The 23,667-nt window shown below is 40.9% G+C and overlaps 1 protein-coding gene across 1 annotated transcript in view; it reads right to left on the reverse strand.

The window, feature by feature from the left end:
* Window positions 1-3,419: 3,419 nt before the first annotated feature.
* The window catches only part of LOC308130247 (acid-sensing ion channel 1-like), a gene marked incomplete at both ends in the record, with an annotated part of 57,358 nt that continues 37,110 nt past the window's right edge, over window positions 3,420-23,667 (reverse strand). Inside the window, 8 exons of the mRNA XM_080496485.1 lie at window positions 3,420-3,539; window positions 3,996-4,075; window positions 4,168-4,259; window positions 4,885-5,038; window positions 5,255-5,311; window positions 5,475-5,625; window positions 6,531-6,658; window positions 6,798-6,948. Coding sequence (XP_080352611.1) covers window positions 3,420-3,539; window positions 3,996-4,075; window positions 4,168-4,259; window positions 4,885-5,038; window positions 5,255-5,311; window positions 5,475-5,625; window positions 6,531-6,658; window positions 6,798-6,948 — 933 coding nt within the window. The remainder of the gene's footprint in view (window positions 3,540-3,995; window positions 4,076-4,167; window positions 4,260-4,884; window positions 5,039-5,254; window positions 5,312-5,474; window positions 5,626-6,530; window positions 6,659-6,797; window positions 6,949-23,667) is intronic.

The raw sequence follows: 23,667 nt of genomic DNA on the forward strand, positions 1-23,667 counted from the left end.
TTATTCATCTATACATCAGCACAATCCCCCCCGAACCAAATGTGTGAAATGAAAACCCAAAATTAAAAATGGAGGCCAAAACAAAAACGGAAAGCTCAGCGGCTGGAGGAGTTATTCTGAGATGTATGACCTCATGCAGCAGACAAACAACAATCTGGCTGTTAAAGTACCAATGAACACAGCTGCTGCACCCTCATGTTGTCTTTGATAAATATACAATTGATAGATAAGCTATTTATCGTTGTACATAAAGAAACCAGAGTGAAGAGAGGCACAAAGCCTATATTGAATAAAGCCAACTTGAACAACATTAGACAAACCCGACTATGCTAATACGTTAAGATTATTATCCAGTCATTGCAATATTTACATTAAATTACAGTTGACGCTATGATTGTGCTTCATATTAACACTACAAGCTGTACACGTCCCACGTCCTGCTGAGAGTAACAACGAACTCAGAGTGACTTCACCTCAAGATTATACAGGGTTTGTTTATGTAAACACAGCACTTCCAAACATTTACAACCTCACATATCGGTCTGAGTAAGGGCAGCATGTTAATGTGTTCCTGCTGAATTTGGTAACAAACATCAGGCGATACCATCAAAAAAAACAAAAACAAAAAAAAACCACACATTAAATGAACATTATGCAAACAGACACATGGAGTAATGATGACTCAGGCTGAGATCACGCATGCAGATGAAATGTCGGAGCGCATTTAAGACGCTTGCTGCTGTACATTGAGCTACAGGCAAGTCAGAGCCCTAAAATATGAAAAAACACATTCAATTCATGTTTGTTATCATTAATTCCATCTCACCGTGTTAACATGAAACTTCTCTTGCCGCAAACCCTCAGGTGAATGTATTAAATTCTATGTGCGAGGCTTCATGTACATTTAATTTGCTGTTGGGAATGCCATTGCCACACTCCATCTTATGTGATAATGTGCAGTAAATGCTATGTTGATTTTCTTCAGTCGGTCCTAAAAATGTTAAGTTGACCACATGTCTAATATTCAGGTTGTAATCTGGAGATTCTAGGGACACCCTTCAGAAATAATTCTTCTGAATGTACTGCAAACTACATCATGACAAATGAACATGATTTGAAATCAACACCTTTCTGACCAAAAAATAAATTAAGCTTTGAAAAAGCTGAATATATGGCGGAGCTGTTAAACTGGATTTTTCAAATATGGGTAATAAAGTGTCTTCACTCAATTGAGGACACATTCTTAAATCCTAATCTTCGTATTCAATATCGCTTTTTGGTTGATTTTCAATTTGGAAATAATATTTGTTGTAATTCTGTTGGTACAACTTTCATGTGAAAACAATCTGTGTCAGAGAAGCAGACAAAATTCAGAACCCCGTTCCCGCCCACTGCCAAATGACTGAAAGAGAAACCTAAACTTTCACTAGATTTTGTGTTGCTCTACAAGTCAAAGTGTTATTGTTCAAATGGTTTTCATTCCAAGAGCAAAGGCCAAGCTTCAAAACCCTAAAATTTAATTTAATAAAAAGGATTTTATTCCAGTGTGGAAAAAAATACAAGTAATCTGGCTACTTATGTGACTTTGAGTCAAATTGGAGGTTATAAAAGTAAAATCTTTTGTACTAACAAGTCTCTGTTTCAGAGAATTATGACACTTCCTAAAAGTCAGCTGAAATGACGTGGATTTTGCTGCTGCAGCCTTTGTTTTCCCCACCTCACATGACCAGCAGATTATTGTGGCTAATCTCAGTAAACTCCTGAGTCAGATGTCTGACTTCCTGCCTGTAGAAGTGTTTCACTAGATATTTAACGTATGTTGTTCACAGCAGACATTTTGACTGGTATTAGCAAGAAGAATAAAGGTCAAAGCACCCCAGTGAGTCATGAAGGCCACAGTGTGCCAGCTGCCTGGAAATAAAACAGTTAGACCCTTCTTCACAGCATGGTCCCAGTGCCTCTTATTATCAAGTAATGCTGTAAATGGTTCTTGGTCCCCTGGTACTTTTTTCCCTCATTGCCTCCTATTGACGTCCAAGCAAACTGAAAACAGAGCAGACTGATTGGTCAGAGACGGTGTCAATAAGATATCTTCACTGGTAAATAGATGATACTTGAACATACATTGAAATGAGTACAACTGAAGTACCGTAATGATTTGCTCCTCTCCTACTTGCCTGCTTGAACATCTGCCCTGCTCTTTAAACCAAGCTTTGTGGCTGCAATTTTCAATTTATTAGCACTTCAATTGATGCCGCATGAGGGATCTCGTGTGTTTAGTCATATTCAAGTGTGTCCAGATTGGCAGACTAATGTCATATTGGACTGCTGATCGCTCCAGTTGGCAGCAGGTTGCTCCAGCCTCCTCCTCCCATCTATTACCAGTTATGTGTATTGAGTAAAAGATAACAAGAAATACATTTTATCTCCAGGGGAAAAGATTATCCAGGCAAGCGTCTCGCCCCTAAAGCAAATAGAGTGAAGCAGAGTACAGCTGATACCAGTATATCAGTGATCTATGTGTTAATCTCTGTGAATGATGCTCATTCTTCATATGTGTGAATATAGTTGCAGTCAAAAGGGACATTTACGTTACTCAAATGTAAATTGTTTAGTACTTAGAATCTGAAAAAACCCACAGAGCTGCTTGTCCCCTTGAGCACAAGAGTCTGTAATAAAAGCACTGGTATGAAAAAGCACGGGATAATTTTCTCTGCGCCATGACTCAAAATGTCTTCTGTGGAAACACCCCAGATTATTGCAGATTGTTCACCTTATTTTCTTCAGTTTAATGTCTCATTTTTCTATCCAGCTTTTATGCATCTAAATTTGTGAGTTACTTGGCTCCTGATCTGTCACCCTGCGTGATGAGGTAGTACGGTTTACTGGCAGAATGCACCCAGTTTAAACAAGGGATGACTGGTTGGAAATATGGAAATAAAAATGGAAAAGTGGTGGAAAAGGGATCAATATAAAAACAAAACAAAAGACAAAACAAATAATGTCAGAAGCATGTGCAGAGCAGAGGCAAAAGTTAAACCATGTAAAAATTTGGTCAAACTGAGAGACGACGGTCACAGCTGGTATTTCCAATGATTTACTGAACACATACAATTCTTTTAGTTCATGCCCCTATCCACTGTATCTGTCACTTTGTCTTGAAGAGGTGTTTACAGATGACCATGCAGTTATTCTAATGTTTTCTTCACGATGAGTCCCATCACTGGTTTCCGCCGTCTTATTGTATCACAAGCTCGTCCACTCACTCCAGCTGTGGTTCACCTCAGCTTCGCTCAGCTTCGCTCAGCTCACAAGTCTGCACCCGGCAACGTTCCCACAGTTCCCACAAAACTGCAGCGAAGTCCAAAGGCCGCTCCAGAAACAGAAAGAGCTGCGGCTCCTCGCTCATCTGCCGGCGCCTAGTGGAAGTTACTGACGTGACACTTGACGTCGTCCAAGCTCAGCACCGTCCCCTGGTCGTTGTTGTTGTTGTGCTTGTGCTTCTTATCAGAGCAGCGACACAGTTTGTATTTTATCACCTGACAGGATAAAAAAACGGATTATAGAACAACGCCGATGGAGTGACCCTTTAGAAATTTCCTCCATATTCAAAATGATGTGAAATTATTATTAGTATTTCTAAAAAAAAAACAAAAAAACAATCTGCCTCAATTGCGGACTTATATTCAACATCGATCATGAACAAAAGCCATTTTTAAAGCTGACTATATCAGAAAAAAACTATAGTTGGAAGTTAGATTTACATCATTCATATAAAATACATATGAAAAAAACCCCAGAGACAGTCAGTAATCCATCATGCATTTCACACCGAAAGACTTTGTAAGAAACGTAACACAACATATCCCAATTTGAAATCCATAACTAAAAACTAAAAATCCAACTAAAAGTGGCCAAATCTTTCAATTTTAGCCAAAAGCCAAAACAACCTGTGCTGTTGAAAGAACAGTGAAGGTGCAGTGTTTGTCTCTCACCTCGTAAAGGTAGTCAAATATCTCCAGAATCGTCAGGATGCTTGCCCCAATAAAAAGTCCCATCTGACCTCCAATATCACCTGGAATAAAACAAGAGAAAACATAGAAATGAGCGTTATATGCAGTGTTGACCAAAACCCATCTGCAGTGTTTAAACTAAATGAAGCTGCACCTAAAAGTCCGGCCACTTCATACGCTTTCTTCTGCTCAATGGTTTCATAGTTGAGCGCTTCAAAGAAGATGTCCAACACCAGGATATTCTCTCTGTGGATGCAAAAACAAATATTCTTGCATAAAATGTAGTCATCCAGACGAACCCTTAGCTCTGCGCAATAAACCCCAAAACAAGCAGACAACCATTTCCTTGTTTGTTCATTTACTTTTTTGTGCTTCTGCTTTGACCTCCAGTGTTTCTTTCAAACAAACTCCATCCATGAGACACAACACTGTCAGATATTGTACCGAGTCCCTTTACGAATGTTAAACGTCGGCTCTTGAAGATACAGTTTGCAACATACAACCTCGACTTTCCATCACAGCAATGCAAAACAGCAGTTGTGATGACTGTCCCCACACTGCATGTCAGCGAGCAAATGTCTCCAAAAAGAGGACATTGTCTAAAATGCATTAATTAACTCTGAAGAGAACTGCATGTGTGCCGATCCACATCTTGATGGGTCAATGTGGATAAAGTGACTCAAGTGAGTATTATTAGCACAGCTAGACTCAGTTTAGTGAATTCAGAAACAATAATCACTGTTCTGTCATGCAGTAGGGAAAAACAACAACAATCCGAACCAGAATATTAAATGCAAATGAAAACGAGAGGAGTGAACTAATCATTGATGTCAGAGCTGTCGACACAGAAACATGTATCGCCGATGCTCACTTGATGTACTGCTCAGACTTGTTGTATTTCTTTGCAAGATATTTGGCGGAGGCCTTGCTGGGGATCTTCACGAAGGACAGCTCTTTGCTGTATCTGGTCATGTTGCACGGCGTCTCGCACACACAGAAATCGTTGTCTCTTTCCACCAGGAAGTCTGCAGAGAAGGAAACCGGGGCACAGCTTGACAGTAGAACACAGCTGCGGGTGTCGAAATCTTTTTGAACACTGCCTCTGTTCGGGGATGCATTGAGCTCTTAAATTTTTAGTGTTGAGGATGTATGTAATGAATGTGAGTCAACGTACCGACACAACTGTATGTGTGGGTGTGTGATCTTTAAAGATTCAAAGGAGAATAATGCTTCTTTCTTACCGAGAGCTGGGTCAGCACATTCTTTGTACAGCTCTGGGGTGCAGTAGGGGGCATCGCCTACAGCCGAAACAACACGCACTCACGTCAATGCGGGGTTTTTTTTTCTTTTCCTTTTTTTCTCCCCCCCCACCCCACCTCTAAAGAGTATTTGGCAATTTTTCTACTGCAGAGAGTGATTGATGTAACTCTGACACAACACAGAGAAAGCGCACTAAATTACCGGGCATGTGCACCATGCGGCAGTTGCAGTTGTCCACCAGGTAACGGGTTTCACAGTCGATGCGACAGGCTGTGATGCTGTAACTGTCAAAGAAGTCCGAGTCCATGGGCGTCACCTTACAGTCTCCCCAGGGTGGGGGGAGGTAAATCAGCTGGAACGATCACACAAACATGACTGGTCATTCCTAAATTGTCAACCTCGAGGAGGATATTTTAACGTAGCTCCAGGTTGTCACGTTTGTCAAATCATTATTCAAACTGCGTGCTGTCACAATACACAGACCAACCATCTGGTTCACCTCTCACCGACTGAGGTGCAGCTCTTATTATCTGACTCACCGTTTTTATTGTTGTTTGTGTTGACGCCTGTTTGACAACAAACTTCTTTGTGATTCCTTAAATGTGGGATTTTGGCCCAGCTGACTGTCAAAAGGCAAATATGTTCACTTTGCTTTTGCTTGAAGCAGAAAAAAAGTGTAAAATATTAACGAACTCGGCTGAAGAATTGACATTTGTTTGTGTTTTTGCTTAAAGAACCACCCCTTCCCCCCCCCAAAAAAAAAACCCAAACAAAAACAAAACAAGCTCAAACATTTCAAGTGTATTCACATTTTCTTATGTTTCTCATGAAGATGATGGTGAGGAACCTATTCAACAGATGAGAAACACTTATTTGGTGCTTACTCAGTTCTTAAGTAAAATTCGCTCATTTCAGTCACACAAATTTGTTAATAGCTTACTTTAAAATCCCATATGATTTATATTTCGTGGCATTAGGCTGTATAATGTGTTGTAACTAAAAACATAGTGTATATTTTGTTTCTAGCTGTTCATTGGCCCCAGTGATAATTATATATCAATGTGGCTGCATTAACAACGATAAGTTTTACATTAAGTAAGCAGATTATGATTTTGTATTCGTACCATAGACATTTTGTGGCGACCTCTTTTGGTCAGAGCAGCACTTTGACGTGTTTAAAGTAGTAATGAGCGATGATGCTGATCAGTAAGAACAATGCAAACAAGTAAGTTTAGTCAGACATGCATCAGTTTGTACCCTCTGTTCCTGGCAGGAAACGAACGTTTGAAACCCGGGTGCCACGCCGAACCCGAGCTGGTCGATGAACGACGGCTCGTCCTGACTGTGGATTTGAACTTTGATTCCGGCCTCAAACGAAGTCTCATCTGTGGGAAGTGAGACACGAAAAGGCAAAAAGGTATTCATCTAGTGATTGCAGTTGTCTCTGTATTAAAGCCACATACACCTGCACACCAACCAAATCACACACTTCAAGAGTGACACAGAAGTAGCACTTCCTCTCACCTGTTTCTCCCCACACGGGCAGGTATTCGTCCTGCTGGATGTCCAGCATGAGCTCGAGGCCATTACCCATCCCGCCCTTTGTGGTGATGAGGGGAGTCTGTCCATCACCGCCAGCGTTAAATGTGTAACACTTTCCGTAGCGAGTGAACACCTGAGAGACACAGGGAATTGATGTTCATTTCAGATACGTTTAGAAACAAGGTTTCGCCAGTGTCCAGTGTGCCATTTGCCACTGCCCGTCCATCCCCACTGCGTTGACTCATTCCTAAGGACCGAATCCATCCCTCTCTTACAGTGATTAAAGCATCTTCACCAGGAGACGGGACAAAAATCATCAGTGTATTTCAAGATGTAATTAGCGTCTATAGTTGGAACAGTAAAGTCATAAATAGATTTTCACTTCATGCAAGTTTAATTAACACCACCTGTGTCGACCTTGAACAGCCAGGATACTGCATTGTACTAAGAACAATGAAAGTTATTGTATATTCACAAAAAAAAAAGAAAATATTTGGAACATCATATAAGATTATAGCATAAGTGTCGCTAAACCAACATAAAAATGTAGACTGCCATTTACTAATGCCTGTAGGTGTTAGCGGGAGTGTGTTTTATTGTCTTTCTCTGTGTTTGCCCTGTGATGGACTGGCTTCCTGTCAAGTTTTAACTTCAATTTGCCCACAGTCATCTGGGACCGGCTCCAGAGCTCAAGACTGTGATTTTAAATAAGCGGTAGAGAAGATGGATGGATGGATCCATCCAGTTTGTCCAGTGTTTCACAGCAACATTTGTACACACATGTAACATATAACGCACAATAACTAATAGTAAAAAATAAACGACAGTGTAGACAAAGTTTTCTTTGCAAGATACCTCATAATACTTCAAAATCTCAACTATAGTTTTTATTCAAATGCACTTAATAGGACTTCAAAGTCCTTCATATAGCACTGGAGTAAAACAAAGAGAACTAGCAACACAATAAAAATAAGATAAAATGAGTGAAAGTTGTAGACACTAGACAAAGTGCTCTGATAAAACCTTAAAATGTTTTAAGGGAAAACTTTAAAGATGTCACTGGCTCAGCTAACCTGATTTCCCCAGGCATTATCACAAAGCTTCAGGGCTCGACAGCAAACGCTCTGTCACCTGAGACAGATAAAAGATTTCTGCCCAAGGAAATCGAATTTTGTGAGTTTATTTGTGTAATAGAAGGACGGACAAGGACACTTTAAGAAGCACCAGTGATTGGCTTGAATCCATCTTATATGGTAAAACATAGGAAACCAGTGAAAAAATACGCAAAAACAGGTGGGATGAGCTTATATTGTTTTGCTGGTTGTGTGTGTATGCTAAGTTTGGTCCATTATTAAGTTTTTAGTTCCAAAAATTATCAGATTTTCATGAATGATCAAATAGAATTGTTAACAATATCAATGATCGGGACATTTGTGATACTGGTCTTTTGTGTTTAGTTCAGTAAATCTCCAGTCTGTGGACACATTCCTGAAGAGTTTGAGATCATGTTGGAGGACATAACAATGCTTTTCCACTGGGGGTCAGTGTGTGACTCAGTTTCTAATGTGAATGTGCATGATTCTGCTTTTGTGACATATATTATCAGAGGAGAGAGAGAGAGAGAGCGAGAGAGAGAAAGAGAGAGAGAGAGAGAGAGAGAGAGAGTCCAGGGGAACAAGGGACAATAGGAGGTATTCTTGTGGGTATCTGAATTACACAATCCTCCCAGCGAGGTGATGGAGACGGGCGATTTAACGTTCCCTCACATGCTCTTTATGGTACTTATAATGAGTCTCATGTTACCATGGAGACCAAGCATCCCAGCCAAGTTGAATGCCGCCTTAATTTACAGGAAAGTGGATAAACAGATGTGAGCTTGAACCTCTATGAGAAATCAGCAAAGGCTCATATGACACGTCTAAACAACCTTGAGCAGGCGGCGATAAAAAGACAAGAAAGGCAACAATGCCGGGTTTTCTTTGGCAACGAGTTAATCTTGCATTAGGGTGTTTAGTGTTGTATGAGTCACATCATCCATGCAGGAAGGACGAGGAGGGAAAGAAGAAGAACGGGGAGCGATGGAGCGCAGGGATGCAAAGTGAAAGAGAGCGAGGAGGAGAGGGAGTGTAGCCACTACAGCGTGGAGAAGGCTATTGTTTAACATTATGGCAGAGAACGACATATCTATGATTTGAAAGGACAAACCAACCAAGTAATTGTCGAGGAGTTGGGCTCTTGCCAAAGGCAGCTTAAACATTTAGGCCATCTATCATGTAAAGTCAGCGAGGGACTGCTGCTGGTTGCTGAAGCAGATTTCAATGTAGGAACGGAACCCCCCCCCCAAAAAAAAAAACCAAAACCCATTGTGCACTTAAAGAAAAGAGGTAGTAAGGTGTGTAGACATTTAGACTCATTGATTGACATTTGAAAAGAAAAGAAAGAAAGAAAGAAAGAAAGAAAGAAAATACCATTGAACCCACTTTTTTGGGGGGTGAGATCTTTCACTGTTATTTAATCAGAAACTACGATAGTCTGTCAAGAACGCACCCGACCTTCTCCCATTGTCAGGATGCACTTTACCAGGAAGTCCCACTGAGATGAAGATCCATTAACAAAGTAATAAATAATTATCCAAAAGACGAAAGTACAATAAAACAGGAAACAGAGCAGAAACTCTGCTTCATCAACATGTTAAGAAAGACATCAGCCTTTCTCATGTCGCCTTTCTTTACTCTCCAGCACTCAGAGCCACATAAAAGACCAGAACAAGCATTAACTTTGCTGTTGTAAAGCCTGATCTCAGTTTTGAGGCTGTATTGTTTGGACTTCTGGATGCTGAATGAGGGCACTGGAGGTGGGTTTCACAATCTTTCTTTGAGGTAACCTGGTGGAGCTCCAAGGAAAAATGGTTGGGCACCACTGTACCAGATTGTAGAGAGAATACGATAGTAGGTGGACGACTATGCATTTGTTATACAAAGTGGAAAGATGCAGGTTACGCTGAAGCCTCGATAACATAGAATGCATAAATATTATATTTGTAACATTTTTATTTTTTTTTTTAATTAAAGATACAATTTTAAACCCAGAACAAGGCACTGAAGTGCAGAAAATGTAAATAAGAGCAGAAAAAAAGGACATTAATCTGTATATGGCTTGTCTGTGAGTTTTTCTCTAGGTGTAATAACCATGTAGATTTAATGAAGAGTCGGTACAAGCTAAAGCTGTTACACAGTGAGGAGTAAGAGGATTTTAATTACCCTAAAGCCACTAGTGGGAAAACAAAGGAGTAGAACTGTATGTTAAGGTGGAAAAAAGTCCCCTGCTCTCTGCTAGTATGTAATATTTGTCATGTTCACCACCTGAAAGCACAGCATAGACGACAAATAAAAATGTTGTTTGGTCTTGTGTAAGCACAGGTTAAAAACTGAAGAGACAACTGAAGTCAAGTAGCATCTTTCACTACAGACGGCGTTTATTTTTTCCCTTCAGGTCCTAAACAGAATAAAAAAAGTATCAGGAGCATTTCAAACGCTGTGATCACAAGGCATGCTATACAATTTTCATCACCCAACACTACTTTGATAACTTCCATAGCAACGCTGTTTGTGCAGCTCTCTGCATTTAAGATGTTATTGAGGTGGTATTTTTTTACCAGCTGAGAGCTCAATGATTGCTTCTAAAATGTCAAAAGGAGAAAAATCAGGAGCGAAATAGCAAGGAGACCTGTCAGGATCACCTGTCACACCCCCTGTGTTTGGTCTGTTCAGAGATCTTTGGTCTGTGTCGCACTCACAGGTTGTTTGCTGCACATTGGGACTCGTTTGACAGAGTTCAGACCTCCACAAATAAACTGCATTCACAGAAAAATTACCACCAGAGTTTGTTTTGATCGAGCTGCACTTTACATGTAAATACCCAGATAATTAAGTGTTTGTGGGCAGAGAGATGTGTAAATGAACAACTAGGGAGTACTGCTGTGTTTTCATTGGATTTCATAACATGAGTAATACTAGCGCAGCAATTCTAGATTGTTATAAAAAAATATCAACAGTTGTAGCTTGAATGTCTAACATTACTATACAATCATAGAAAGTAAAAACATTTTCATTTAACTGTGATTCAAATGAACTCGGATTGTAGGGTTTCCTTGTATTTGAGATAGAAGAAGCAGATTCCCTCTTTTATACCACATAAAAAGGGAATCTGCTTTTATAAATCCTTTATAAAAGCTTTACATTTGTAAAGCTTTTATAAAGGATGTCTTTCAGTCTGAGAGATTTGCACAAATGCCAGATATTTACTTTTTCTCTCTCAAGTTTGTACCGAACATCCTTCTTGTGTTTCAGCCTAATTTGCTTACCAAATGTTCAGGGCAACCCATCTATTTGCCATACTTCTTTCTCAAACTTAGAGTTGCAGATCACCGAAGCTGATCCAAGTAAACTTTGGGTGAAGGCAGGATTCATCCTGGACCGATCACCAGTCTGCCAGAGGGCAAACAGTCACAAACACTCCCGTGCACACACATTGGGGAAGATTTAGGGCACCGATGCATGTTTTATTGAACTGTAGGAGAAAACTGGCGTATCCAGAAGATACCATGCACATAAATAACATCACACAAAAATGCCCTCGAGCATGGACTCAAACTTGGGATATTCCCATGGTGAGGCAATGCTCCTCTATGCAGGCCCGAATTCGATCAAATATTCAACCAAAAATGTTAAAATCATCAGGATTAAAAAAACATAGGTCTCCAAAAGCATCTTGGGATCGTGAATGTTTGTTCCGCCGCATCTTTTCCTCAACAACTGTCAATGTTTCTGCTTGGAGTAGTAGACAGATTGACAAAAATCATCCAGTAAACTCAGCTCTTTAGTCTGTGCTGGATGCCCGCTGCTGCTGCTGCTGGCCTCACTGCACATTCATTCACACTTATTGATCCCTCTGTCTGTGAACCATGATGCCTCGTTAGACATCTGTAAGAGCAGAAAAGCACTGCCCTTTCTCGCCCAATAAAAGCTTAAACGTGTCGGCTCACACAGCCGCTGCTTTCATAAATAACTAAATTAATACATAAATGTTAAATCCATGTGTGTGACAGCTGCATGATGTTCACCAGCAACTTGATCAATACACATACGTTTGGTTGATGTCAGGTAACACTTGTTCCTTTCCTCTTACTTCGAGGTTTATTAATTTTTTTGCGGTGACGGAAGAGATAAGAATAAAGAAACATGACACATCTATAATGCACAGTGTGTGTGAAGTATGTACGCCGCCGTGGCTTGTTATGATGAATAAATAAATGATTGCGCACGTATGAAAAAGACTTCCTCTCGCAGAATTCACACACAGAGCATAAGGGAAGATGAGCTGGGAATTCTGACGTGAATTCTAACTCGCGGGCTCTTTTCACACTATTTTACTGCCATAATTTAGCGATAGGTCCAACAACAAATCAATCCACAGAATTCAATGCATTGCTCAACGTCCACGGTTTATACCCATTGTAATCTTCAGAGCTCTGTGATCAATAAAACTGTCGCTCTCACACAATTTGCCGTCTATTGAAAAGCACTCACCAGAGCTCTGTTGTAATTAATCATTATGCAAACAATTATGTATATCTGTTCCTATAACCACTACAGAAAGAATCTCTAAATCACAAATCCACGCTGCACTTTGCCATCCATTTAGCAAGGTCTTAATGCTGTCTTGCAATATGTGAGCAGCAAAAAGATGTCTCTGCAGGCAAAGTTCAATCCATTAGTGCTCTGTTGTTTTATGGGGATGTTTTTAGAGACTTTAAAGCTGTCATGGTAAAGTGCAAACACTTTCCCTGTTATTATCTGTATGCTTAAACAGCCGCCACTGGGAAGAACGCTATTTAAATGCAACAGTGAGCAGGCAGCAGCCTGCAGTGACCAGCAATGGCAGAAATAGATAAATAAATAAATGATATAAAATAACAGCATTCAGCAGTTATTGCATCCTATTGTGCATGTTGCATAACTCAGGACTGAAATCTGATGAGGAATTCAGCTGACCTGGAAAAACTGGGAAATTTCACACTATGCTGCTTCCCTTCACGCATGGATTAACTTATATAGAAATATAAAACTATTCACATTAATAGGAGAATGAGCCATGCTCATGGCTCTATGAGACCGCGCTGGGGCTTCAAGCTGAATATTTCTTCTATTTTGATGCCGAAATCTTGAAGTTTAATATAACATTTGCAAGTTTGACTATTTTTAGCATCCTAATTCAGCATGTTAATCTTTGCTAATTTACTCAGGACAGAAAGGGCAGCAAGCGGTTTGCTGCTGGCAGAAACATAAACTTACAAGAAGCAGTGCCATTAAAAATTTACTGGGACATCAGTATGCCTACATTCACTGGCCAAAGCATTTGGTACAACTTGTCAGAAGCTGCTTGGACTCCATTCTTTATGGGATGGATTAAAAAATGTACTTGAAACATGTCTCCTAGATTTTGGTCCATGATATGATACAGCATCATAATGTTTGTCACAGATTTATCTCCGGTTGAGTTATGATGTTCTTTTTCAATGCATCTCAACCTGCATCTTTCCTAGATTGTAGAAAGTGTATCCTTCTAATTTTTCGGGATAATTTGGGAACAGACAAATCATTGTGCCCCTCCCTATCTCCGGTGCCCAAACAGGTCCAATAGCTCACATTGGAGAACTTCTGGATCTGTTGGACTTGGCAACAGGCTATTTGAGGAAAGTGAGCTCATCATTTGATATTATGCAGTCACTTAATCCACTTTGTGAACCGGTGTGTTTTCCTGCTGCAAGTAGCCATCAGAAAATGGGTAAACTGTAGCCACAAAGGCACTGGCATGGTCAGCCACAATACCTGGGTGGGTTGTGCATATTTAATTTCTAAACATTACCCCGTCCGCAGTCTGAACAGTTGAGACTGGCAAGAATGAATTTAATTTAACATCTTTATATTTGAAACCAGACGAAAGTTTGTTTAATCTTTGCCCTTGTGGCTGAATGCATTAACATCTTTGAAGGCAGGAGGCCGACTGACATTTAAACTCATTATAACTCACAAAATCTTCCACAGTTCTGGAAGCACTGTGTTTTGTTACCACTGTTACATGTATATGCTATACTATGATGTGACAACAAAACACTGTGTTGTCAGTGCAGGACAACAGTATAAGTCATATCTAATAAATATTTAAGATTTGTCTCGTCACATGCTGTTATGTACATTATTTGCCTCATACATGTATGTAGCAACAATGATTTTCTCTTTATCTATCTATCTATCTATCTATCTATCTATCTATCTATCTATCTATCTATCTATCTATCTATCTATCTATCTATCTATCTATCTATCTATCTATCTATCTATCTATCTATCTATCTATCTATCTATCTATCTATCTATCTAAAGTCTGTTGCTCCCTCAATCCCATTTGATTTGAATTTTTATTATAAAAATAAAATATGTCACTAAATAGCCTACTTGTTACTTTCAAAGCTTTAATAGCTTGTATATAAAAAGATAGGTGCTAACAAGCGTCTAAGCAGGACTATAATGACTGTTGGGGATGTCGTGTGCCTTCATGCTCTCATGCCTTCAGCACAAACCAATCCAATTTTACAGCCTAGTTTTGTTCATACTCACACTCTCACAACACATTTCATTTGAACGTCATCCTCTTTGGTCTCAACAAGCCGTAACAATTTTGCCACTTCTCAAAAAGTCAGAAATATATTTCATGGTAATCCATTTTCTATTGGACTTTGTTGAGATACGCATTCCACTTGAAACGCAGAAGCCCACACACATGATTATTCAGACAGATCTCTGCGTGTGCCAACGAACACAACAAAGAACGCAGCCTCCTGTGAGGATGATTGATTGCGGTTTACACGCTCAGCGATGGGCGATCTTAGAGTCTGATCACTCATGTTAGCCACACAAAGGTTAAAATAATTCAAAGATAAAAGCTATCAGCGCTAAACCCCACTCTCTCTCTCTCTCTCTCTCTCTCTCTCCCTATCCCGCCTCTCTGGAAGGATCTCAATGAATAGCTGACTCACCACGGTAATAACCAGCCTGGGGTGCAACAGAGAGCCACTCAAAAGGGAAAATAAAGTATAGGCAGGGGATTGAAAGCCAGAGGCATGTTGGAGTGTGCGTTTGTGTGTGTGTGTGTGCGTGTGCCATAATGATGCCCAGAATATGGAATCAAACCCAGAGTCAGTGGTTATCAAAATAAAAGAGTAAGGATGGGAGGCAAACACGTACAGGTAGAGAAAAACCGCAGGCCTCCTCATCCTCCAGGGAGAATGAGTAGAAAGAGTTTTCTTTTTGGCAATTAGAGAGAAACAGACCAAAGACTCTCTTGGACTAATAAAAACACCAACTGCATGAATAGATGCAATGTTCTATTATTTATTTATTTTATTTATTTTTTAAAGAAAAGGTCAGAAAGTGCAAATCTACAACAAGCAAATTGCAGTTTTCTTTGTATGTTCAGACACATCACCAAGAGTCTCAGTGCAGTCTGGCCGCCACATTTAACTCGACTGAAATATCTAGAGTACACAGCTACTGAAACTACTCTGATCCAGTCGCATCACATTTCAAACTCACCGCAGATTTTAAATATTCTTACTCGGCAAACTAATTTAATTTCCTTTCGCCTTAGTGAACTTCTAATTAACATGAGAGGAAAAAATTTCTAGTCTTTACAACATTTCTGAGACATCTGTTGGTGTCGTAATGGGATCTGGTTATGCAAACAAGTGCCTCCGTGAGGAAATCTTCTTTAATACAGGCAGGATTTTATAGCGGGTAGCTTTTGTTGTCGACAATGTTTGGATGAATCTATTGCCTTGAAATTCTGCGCTCATGCATTCTGTTTTGTCTTCCCATTCGTTCATCCATCTTCTACACCAGCTTAAAGTTAAGGAGCTTGAGCCTCTCCTCGGGAACAACTCCTCGTGTTCACACGAACACAAAGAACATGCAAACGCCACTCAGAAAGGCATTGAACCCTGCTTTTGTTGATTTTGGTTTTTTTAATGTATGCATTTCTCTGGTCTTTTTTCAAAGCTTTGTCAATGCCATTAATTTTATTTTAGTGCTCTAATCAAATAAAATTGTATGCACCATAGTAATCAGGTACGCTGGATTTCAAAATTACTTTAGAAAAGTGCAGTTTTTCTGTTGTTTTTACATGAAAAAACCCCAAATAAAATTTACTTTGAATTGAAATTTTGCCACAAAAACAGTGCTCGTGCCTTTCTCCATGAAGTCTCACAGTTGTGTGTGCAGACCTTCTAACTGTTCAAGTTTTCATATGGTACACTCAGAAATATCAGTCTAGACCAACATTTTCTCTGTATTATACCAGAACACAATGTTAGAGATTGATTATACGAAACCAAAGAAACCAAAGTAAATAGTAATTATTGTCGGAAAGACATAAATCCAGAAAATCCATTGCTATTTCTAAATTGCTATTGCCTGGAATTTAACTCATGCCATCAATCACACCTATGAACTGCTTGAGGGAGACGAAACTTATCAGGATTCATCCCCAGGAGATAAGTGCCTGCAGGAAATGTCAAGGCAATAAATCCATCCACATGGACTCATCACGAGCAAAGCAAAAAGGCTTCAAGATTTCCCAGCGCGTCTTGGCAGCTTGTTTGGGGGATCATTTTTGCTTTGCCCTCACATTTGACGGAGGTCCCGCAAACAAGCCAGCCTGTCGAAAAGTTTGGATAATTTGGGATGATCAATTTTCAGGAGTCGGGACAACGTGACTCCGTAAAAGACCATCAACTTCTGAAGGAGTCATGTGAACCTCACAATGGGGAAAATACATAACCATCCCCAGAAAACTCAACTGCTCTAGTTTGGAGGTCAAAGTCTGAATAATGAGCCAGAATTGATCATGCAAATTGGGATCATAGTGTCGAGAGCATTGACTGGTGGATGACACCTCAGGGTGGCGCAGGCTGCAGGGCCATGTAACAATCACCTAATCGGTTTGGACGGCAGGTCCTCCCAACTTTATTATCAACAGAGGAGAAATCATGGGTACAGGAACTGTTGGCCAAACTTTTCCTGAGTGCAAAAAGGATGAATATTTATCTGAAATCAGTTTAAATGTCAGAATTTCACATTTTCTAAGAAACCATCATCGGTCTCTCTCACTCACATCACCAGCTTCATGAAACCTCCACTGCAACTCCACTGTTGCAAGGGGAATTTATATCTATCATATTTGTGATTTTAACCACCCAGCTCCCACACAATAAAATATTTCTCTCCCCTCCATGTTTCTTCCCTCCCTGGACTGCCTCGCTCCTGCTGCGCTCCCCCGTGCCTCTTGAACTATGATGTGCTTTCCCTTGTGGACTCCACTCCATCTCCTGTCGCACTTCCCCACCCACCCCTGCTTCATTTGATGAATATTTCACAGGCCAGTAGAGACAGTCCTCCTCCTCTCTCATCTTATTCCCAGACACCGCCCGGCTCTCAGCACCTATCACCTTCAGAGGCGATAGCGTCGCGGAGCGCGGTGAGGGGGCACCTCGGTAGACCAAAGGAGTGCAGAGAGGGCATATCATATGAAAGAAACTGGAAGTGTGTATTCACTTAAGGTATATATGCCTCAGAGTGCTGCCCAGATCGAAACATCAGAACTATGCTGACCTGAGCAACATCACAGCATGACCGAGTGAATTTGAAATGTGGGTTAAATCAAGGCAGGCCTTAAGAAAAGAGGGCTGCAGTGCCCAGCAGGCGAAAAGAGGTGGATTGAGTCTTTATAAGCTCGTGTGGGTGCACAATATTGTTCGGGGATGGAAAAAAAGAAACTGCTTTTACCTTTCACCCGAGGAATACAACAACCCCAGAACACTCAATCACAGCTCCAGCTTTCAATAAATACACCATCATAACTATAAATCACATTACTAGAGAGTTAATACTAGAGCATGCAGTGCTGCAATTAAATCATGGAGACCATTTATAGGTACATTATTCAAACATTATCTGGATTTCTGTAGTTAGCCAATGATGTAAGTGATCACAATACAGCACATAATTTCATAAAATCAAAATTCAACAAATTGAAACTATCAATAAAGTAATTAACAAAATATGCCCATATCACAATCAATATAGTTTTGATATTTGTCAAAAAATGAAATCGAAACTTTGGAATACATTTTTTAATCTTATATGAAATTTTTTTTATATTTCTTGGGGTTTAAGCATAAAAGCAAACATGAGAAAATGTTTTTGCCTGAGGGAACACAAAGCAGCTGTTTACTGCTTAAAACCCTGGAGTGCAAAATAGAATAAATCAAGTCAGAAGTTCAATTCGTAACATACCGCATGGATCATAATCCAGCTTTAAAATGTACATTTTGAGTAGTTTTAACAGTTTGATCATGAACTTCATCATATTTTGAATTGAAACTTAATGAGAAGCCCCGTCTCTGGAAAATGGTAATCTGCTCACTTTCGTTTTCGTAATTTAGCATTAAACAGGCAAATTTACCCACCAATGAATCAAGTGTAATAACATGCACAACAGTTATAACTGAAACTAATCAGATGACACCAGAAAATGCCCCTAACTCTACATTATCATTTAGATATACAAAGCACAGTGGGATCCAAATCAGTGGAGAATTGAGGAAAGAGCCTGTCTGGGAAAAACAGCAGATTCTCAGCAAAACAACGTAATGGCTGATCAGCTTGAGACAGCCAAGCCCGCCGGGCTGCTGTCTGTCTCGGAGGACAACTAATTGTTGTTTTAATGCGATCCCTGGTCTCTGCGGTGGATGGACTGCGGTGGAGATACAACACACTGAACAGAAATAAGGCCCTGAGGGAAAGTCTCCCTGTAAGTCTCCCACCTCTGTCTGCTCTCCCCAGAAATGACGAGAGAGGGAGACTTTTGTTGAAAGGCTACTTTAAATAGCTACTGAGAAGAGGAAAAAAAGGAGACTCTCACTTTCCACTGGAGCACAGGCAGTGAATAATGGAAATGGTCTTGTGAATTGGAATGGGGGGGGGGGGCATAAATGTCTTGGAATTGGTGGTTCACATTCATTCAGAGTCATTCAATTTTCTGTGGAAGCTGTAGTAGTTAGCAGACCAGCTCTTGTTCTCATTTAAATGTGCAAAGTAGCTGGTAAATAGCCACTTGGAGGACTAAGACATCCACCATCAGCCAACTCTGTGTGAGCAGCTATACTGTTCATTTTTATAATACAATTACAATAGATTAAATATGGCAGCTTAAAAGTACTTGCACTGCAAATTGTGATGTGTGGCATTAATCTCAGCGTTGCCTCACCCCCCCCCCCCCCCCCCCCCCCCCCCCCACCCCCCCCTGCCAACTTCTCCTCCTCCCATGCACCAGATCTTGATGCTGCAGATCCATATGGAACGTTACACCTCCTCTGCCTTCCTTTTCTCGCAAAGTCTCAATCATCACTGTCGCCTACAAATCTCCTGCCGGCCTTCGTGTGCCAGGCGTGCGAGGAGCCCACGCTTGCTCTCTGCTGCAAGGGAAATGCCAGGCAGGCAGGGAGGCCACGCGGAAACAACAGCAGCCTCATCGTCAGCAGCAGCTAGCTGCGCTGGAGCTCCAGCATGTACCGCCCTCTTGTCACATTGCACAGTTGAGTAAACATCGAGGGGTAAACAGCTCTGGGCAGAGTCACGAGGGCAGAGGCCTTCTCATATCTGGGGGCACTTTAAGTGGCAGACAACAGGGTTAACTAGGATTAAATCATCATGTGTCAACTGTGACTGCTGCGTCTATCCGTCTTCATTTGTCAGTTGCATCTGCTTCCAAAGTGAGAGATATTATATACTTTCCAAGGCACTAGTGGAGTGTTAAACAGTAGCACCGAATGAAGAATGAGGCTGGACGTAATGAGCACGACCGAGGCGACAGTGGACGTGATATTTAAACATGAACTAAAAGGGATGCAGGATTCGCTGCACAGCAATTAGAGCAAAAACAGTGACCAATGTGGGACAAAGGGACTGGAAACACATCGATTTTAATAAACCAGACCTGTTAGTGTGGCTCTAATGAAGGCCTCGGCTGTGGAGTGTGAGAGCCTGAGGACAGAAAGTTCTCCTCAGCGTCTCTCAGCCTCCCCAAGACTGCAGCAGAGCTTCTCTCACGACAACAGAGAGGCGAGGCCTCTGGTTGAATGGCTGCTTTCCATAATTTTACTCACTTGAGTGTGGGCCGTGTAGCATGAATGGTGCCTTCAATTCCGAAACAAAGCGTTACCAGAGTGCATTTCGTAATAACCGGGACAAAACAGGTGTTTTATCCGCAACTTATGACTTTGAGGTTTTGTTGTGTCGTGTGCATATGCTATTCTTTTGTTGTTGTGAAGGTTACTTGCGATTTATTCTATTCGCTGCCTGCGTGTCTTCGCTGAAACACACATACTTTTAATAGATATCAGTGACTTTTTTTGGTTACATAATACATACAAATGTTAAATATATTTAAGCTTTCAACATGTTTTAATTCAGGTCAAATGTAAAAAAAAAAAAAAAATACTATTAAAGAGACATTAAAAAGTAAAGAAAAGGATCATTTAACCTATGACTACAATGAATGATAATGTCAACTAAATTGAAGGATTTGATCAAATCTTGTTCAAACTGATTTTCTGTGAATTTGCGTGTTCCCCCATGCATGTGTGACTTTTCTCTGGTCACCCTGGTTTCTTCCCACAGCCCTGCGATACAAAGAACCAGTCCATCGTGTCCTGCCTATAGTCTATAGGCTCCAGCTCTCTGCAGCTTTTAGTTTGATGAGACAGTATAGAAGATGGACGGCTATTATGACTCTTAGGGAGAAGACAGCTTAAGCTCTGCACATTGTCAGATGCTTGCTGAAAATGTCAAATTACAAACGCAGTCATGTTTCGAGCTTTTCTTCAGCTTTGAAACCAGCAGTGACGTTTTTCATAAGACACCAGTGATGAGCATTAAGAAAGAACATTGTGAGTCTTTAGAGTCATTTCATAGATTAAATTAGGAAGAATCAGCTTTTTAGTTCCCTTTTCTGAACACAATAAGCTTTTGTACAAAGCATCACATCCTGGTTTACCCTATTCACACTAACAACCATCTGTTGCACCGTGGACAGAGGTGCAATATTAGTGCAGCAGCCACCGCTCTGTGTGAAAGAGGCTTTTGACTCTTTTGAAATTTTTTGTTGCAAGTTTTGCACACTCAGGAAATGTTAACATCTACAGTTTTGCAGAGACTAAGACCAAAGGCTCACCGTGAATTCCGCATCATTAGCTGAAATAGGCGGTGTTATATGTCTATGGACTTTAACTGGGGGGGGTACAACATTCATGTATGTGTATGTTAGTCGTCTGTCTGTCCTCATTTAACGTTTAAACTTGTGGTGGAGTCTCTTCGATGCATGTCTAATAATATGCAGTGTGTAATAATGAGCTGTAATCACCTTCCAGCAGTATGGGGGGGGAAATTCATTTCACAGAGCCAAAAGGCTGTCACAGAGCATTTCTCCTGAAACCTGACAGAAACTCATTAATGGCCCCAAGAAGGCTCCTGAAATTGCATGTTTCACTTTGCACATAGTTGCAGTCTTTCCTCCTAATTTACACTGACTTGAATCAATACCGTCCCCACTGGCTTAATGAAAAACTGTACCAAGTTTAAGTTTGCCTCAATGGATTTTTTTTTAATACTGTCCAAAGTGGACAAAACAACTAAATCAGATTTTCCCCTCGTTCTTGAGTGAGAAAGGCAAAACCTTACATTGACAAAATACTGTCTATGCAACTTACAGTCAGACACATTTTGAGGGAAAAACACCCCCACATGAATAAGTCAAAGTAAGAGGGCTTTGTGTGTTCAGATGAGTGAATATGGACATATGGTGATGTGTCACAGGCCAGCGAAGCACACACATCAATTGATGCACTATACAGATCTGCTGGCGAATGATGCGTGACATACAGTACACACATCTCCAGTCCCTCTGGACGGCCCTCGTAAAGTGCAATCCAGTTGCACAATAGAGTACTCATGGATGTATTTTAGGATAGGCACCATGATTCAACATCTGAGAGGCTGTAATGAGCCGTTCAGCTCCTCTGGGCGTTGAGTTACAACCAGCTCGTACAGTCGATCTGCCCCTCGGCTGGAAGCTGGACAGGGGAAAGACCCACTGCAGCCAGCACCGAGATACTTCTGTTTACCAGCCAGTTTGACCAACTCGGGACTGCCTCCCAAAGGCCCGCTCATTAATAAGAGAACTTCAAAAGACAGATAGAGGCGCTGCTTGAGCACGCTCTCCTGTTGGGGAAGAGCACCTTTCCGCTTCTGTGCAGCACGCACGCCCCGCTTTCATTGAACGTCTTTCACTTTGTTATTCCCAAAATACCACCCAGCCAAGGTGGGACGAACCCCAATTAATAAATGCATTCATTACGGAAACTGCTGTCACTTTTTGGTGCAGTTTAGAGGGCGGGAAAGCTGTCAGGAGGGAAAAAAGGGCCCTGCAGCTCTACCCGGGGAGTGAACCTCCTCCGTGTGACAAATTTCACACTCCGCTGAGAGAAATCCACTGAGGCTTTAGATTTCCCAGCCTGTCACATGCTGTTGCTGAATACCAAGAGATTATTACATTTCACAGATGATGCATGTAAGCATCTCCAACTCCCCAACACGGGGGAACGCACACCGTCACCACCTGCCCATTCCTCGACAAACAAGAGGAGATCCGGGCTGGTAGGCAGCATAACAGATAGCGCAGGTACACGCAAAGGTCAGCACGTCGAACAAAACGACTGGAAACACGTTTAATGTAATGTCAGACTAATTTAACTACCTTCGGGTGTAATTGAATGACTGAAAAAAAGTGAATTCACTGTGTTAATTCTACGCCTTTACTGCTGTACGGGCCATCATTAAACAACATAAAACTCTATGCCCTCTTTCTTATTAGTCCTCTATCAAGTGAATCGCAGAGCCACAGGGAGTTTTATTAGAGGCATCATGGCGCCTTTCTGAGAGCCAGAGCTACGGCAGTGGTCAAATTATGTCCGAAAGTTAACGTTTAAAGTCTATAGATGAATATTCTTCTTTGGAAACTTGTACGTATCAATATGCCTGATGTCTGCACCCACTGGCTGACTGCCACAGCTGAGTGAAAAACATGTTTTTTAGTGAAGGACTTTTAAGAACAGCGAGTCACTGTTGTGTGTGTGTGTGTGTGTGTGTGTGTGTGTTGGTGTTTCAAAGAATCGATCCTGTCTTTGTTTGCCTCACGCTGCTTGTGTTTTGAGGTTGGTGTGTTTACTGTGACGGCCGACTCGGCTTCCCTGCTGCGTGCTGTCAGAAAGAAAGGGACACCAACATCACAGGCAACATACACTCCCTTTGAAATCTGAGAGAAATCACATGCATTTGTTCCTTTCCAAGTTGAAAATATATGTCAATGTAAAAATCTATTATTGTGAAGGTTTTTTTTTTTTTTAAATTGAGAAAAGTAAAAATCACATTATATCTAGGTTGTCCTTTTCATTTCTTGGTGCAGGGGTGCCTCAGTAGAGGGGCACCGGGGGCAGAAAAGCAGGGAAAAAGAAAATACTCCCACTGCAGTTTGAAGAGGTTGAGTTGGTAGCTGTGGTATTTAACTGTAAAGGCCACATGAGCATCACAGTGACATTTGCAGGCGGGTTTATTGACCAGATTTAATTTCAACAAATAAAATGAATGCATTTATGGGATTGTGTTGAGTTGATGAAGTC

The sequence above is a fragment of the Blennius ocellaris genome (genome assembly GCF_963422515.1).
Source record: "Blennius ocellaris genome assembly, chromosome: 5".
NCBI lineage: Eukaryota > Metazoa > Chordata > Actinopteri > Blenniiformes > Blenniidae > Blennius > Blennius ocellaris.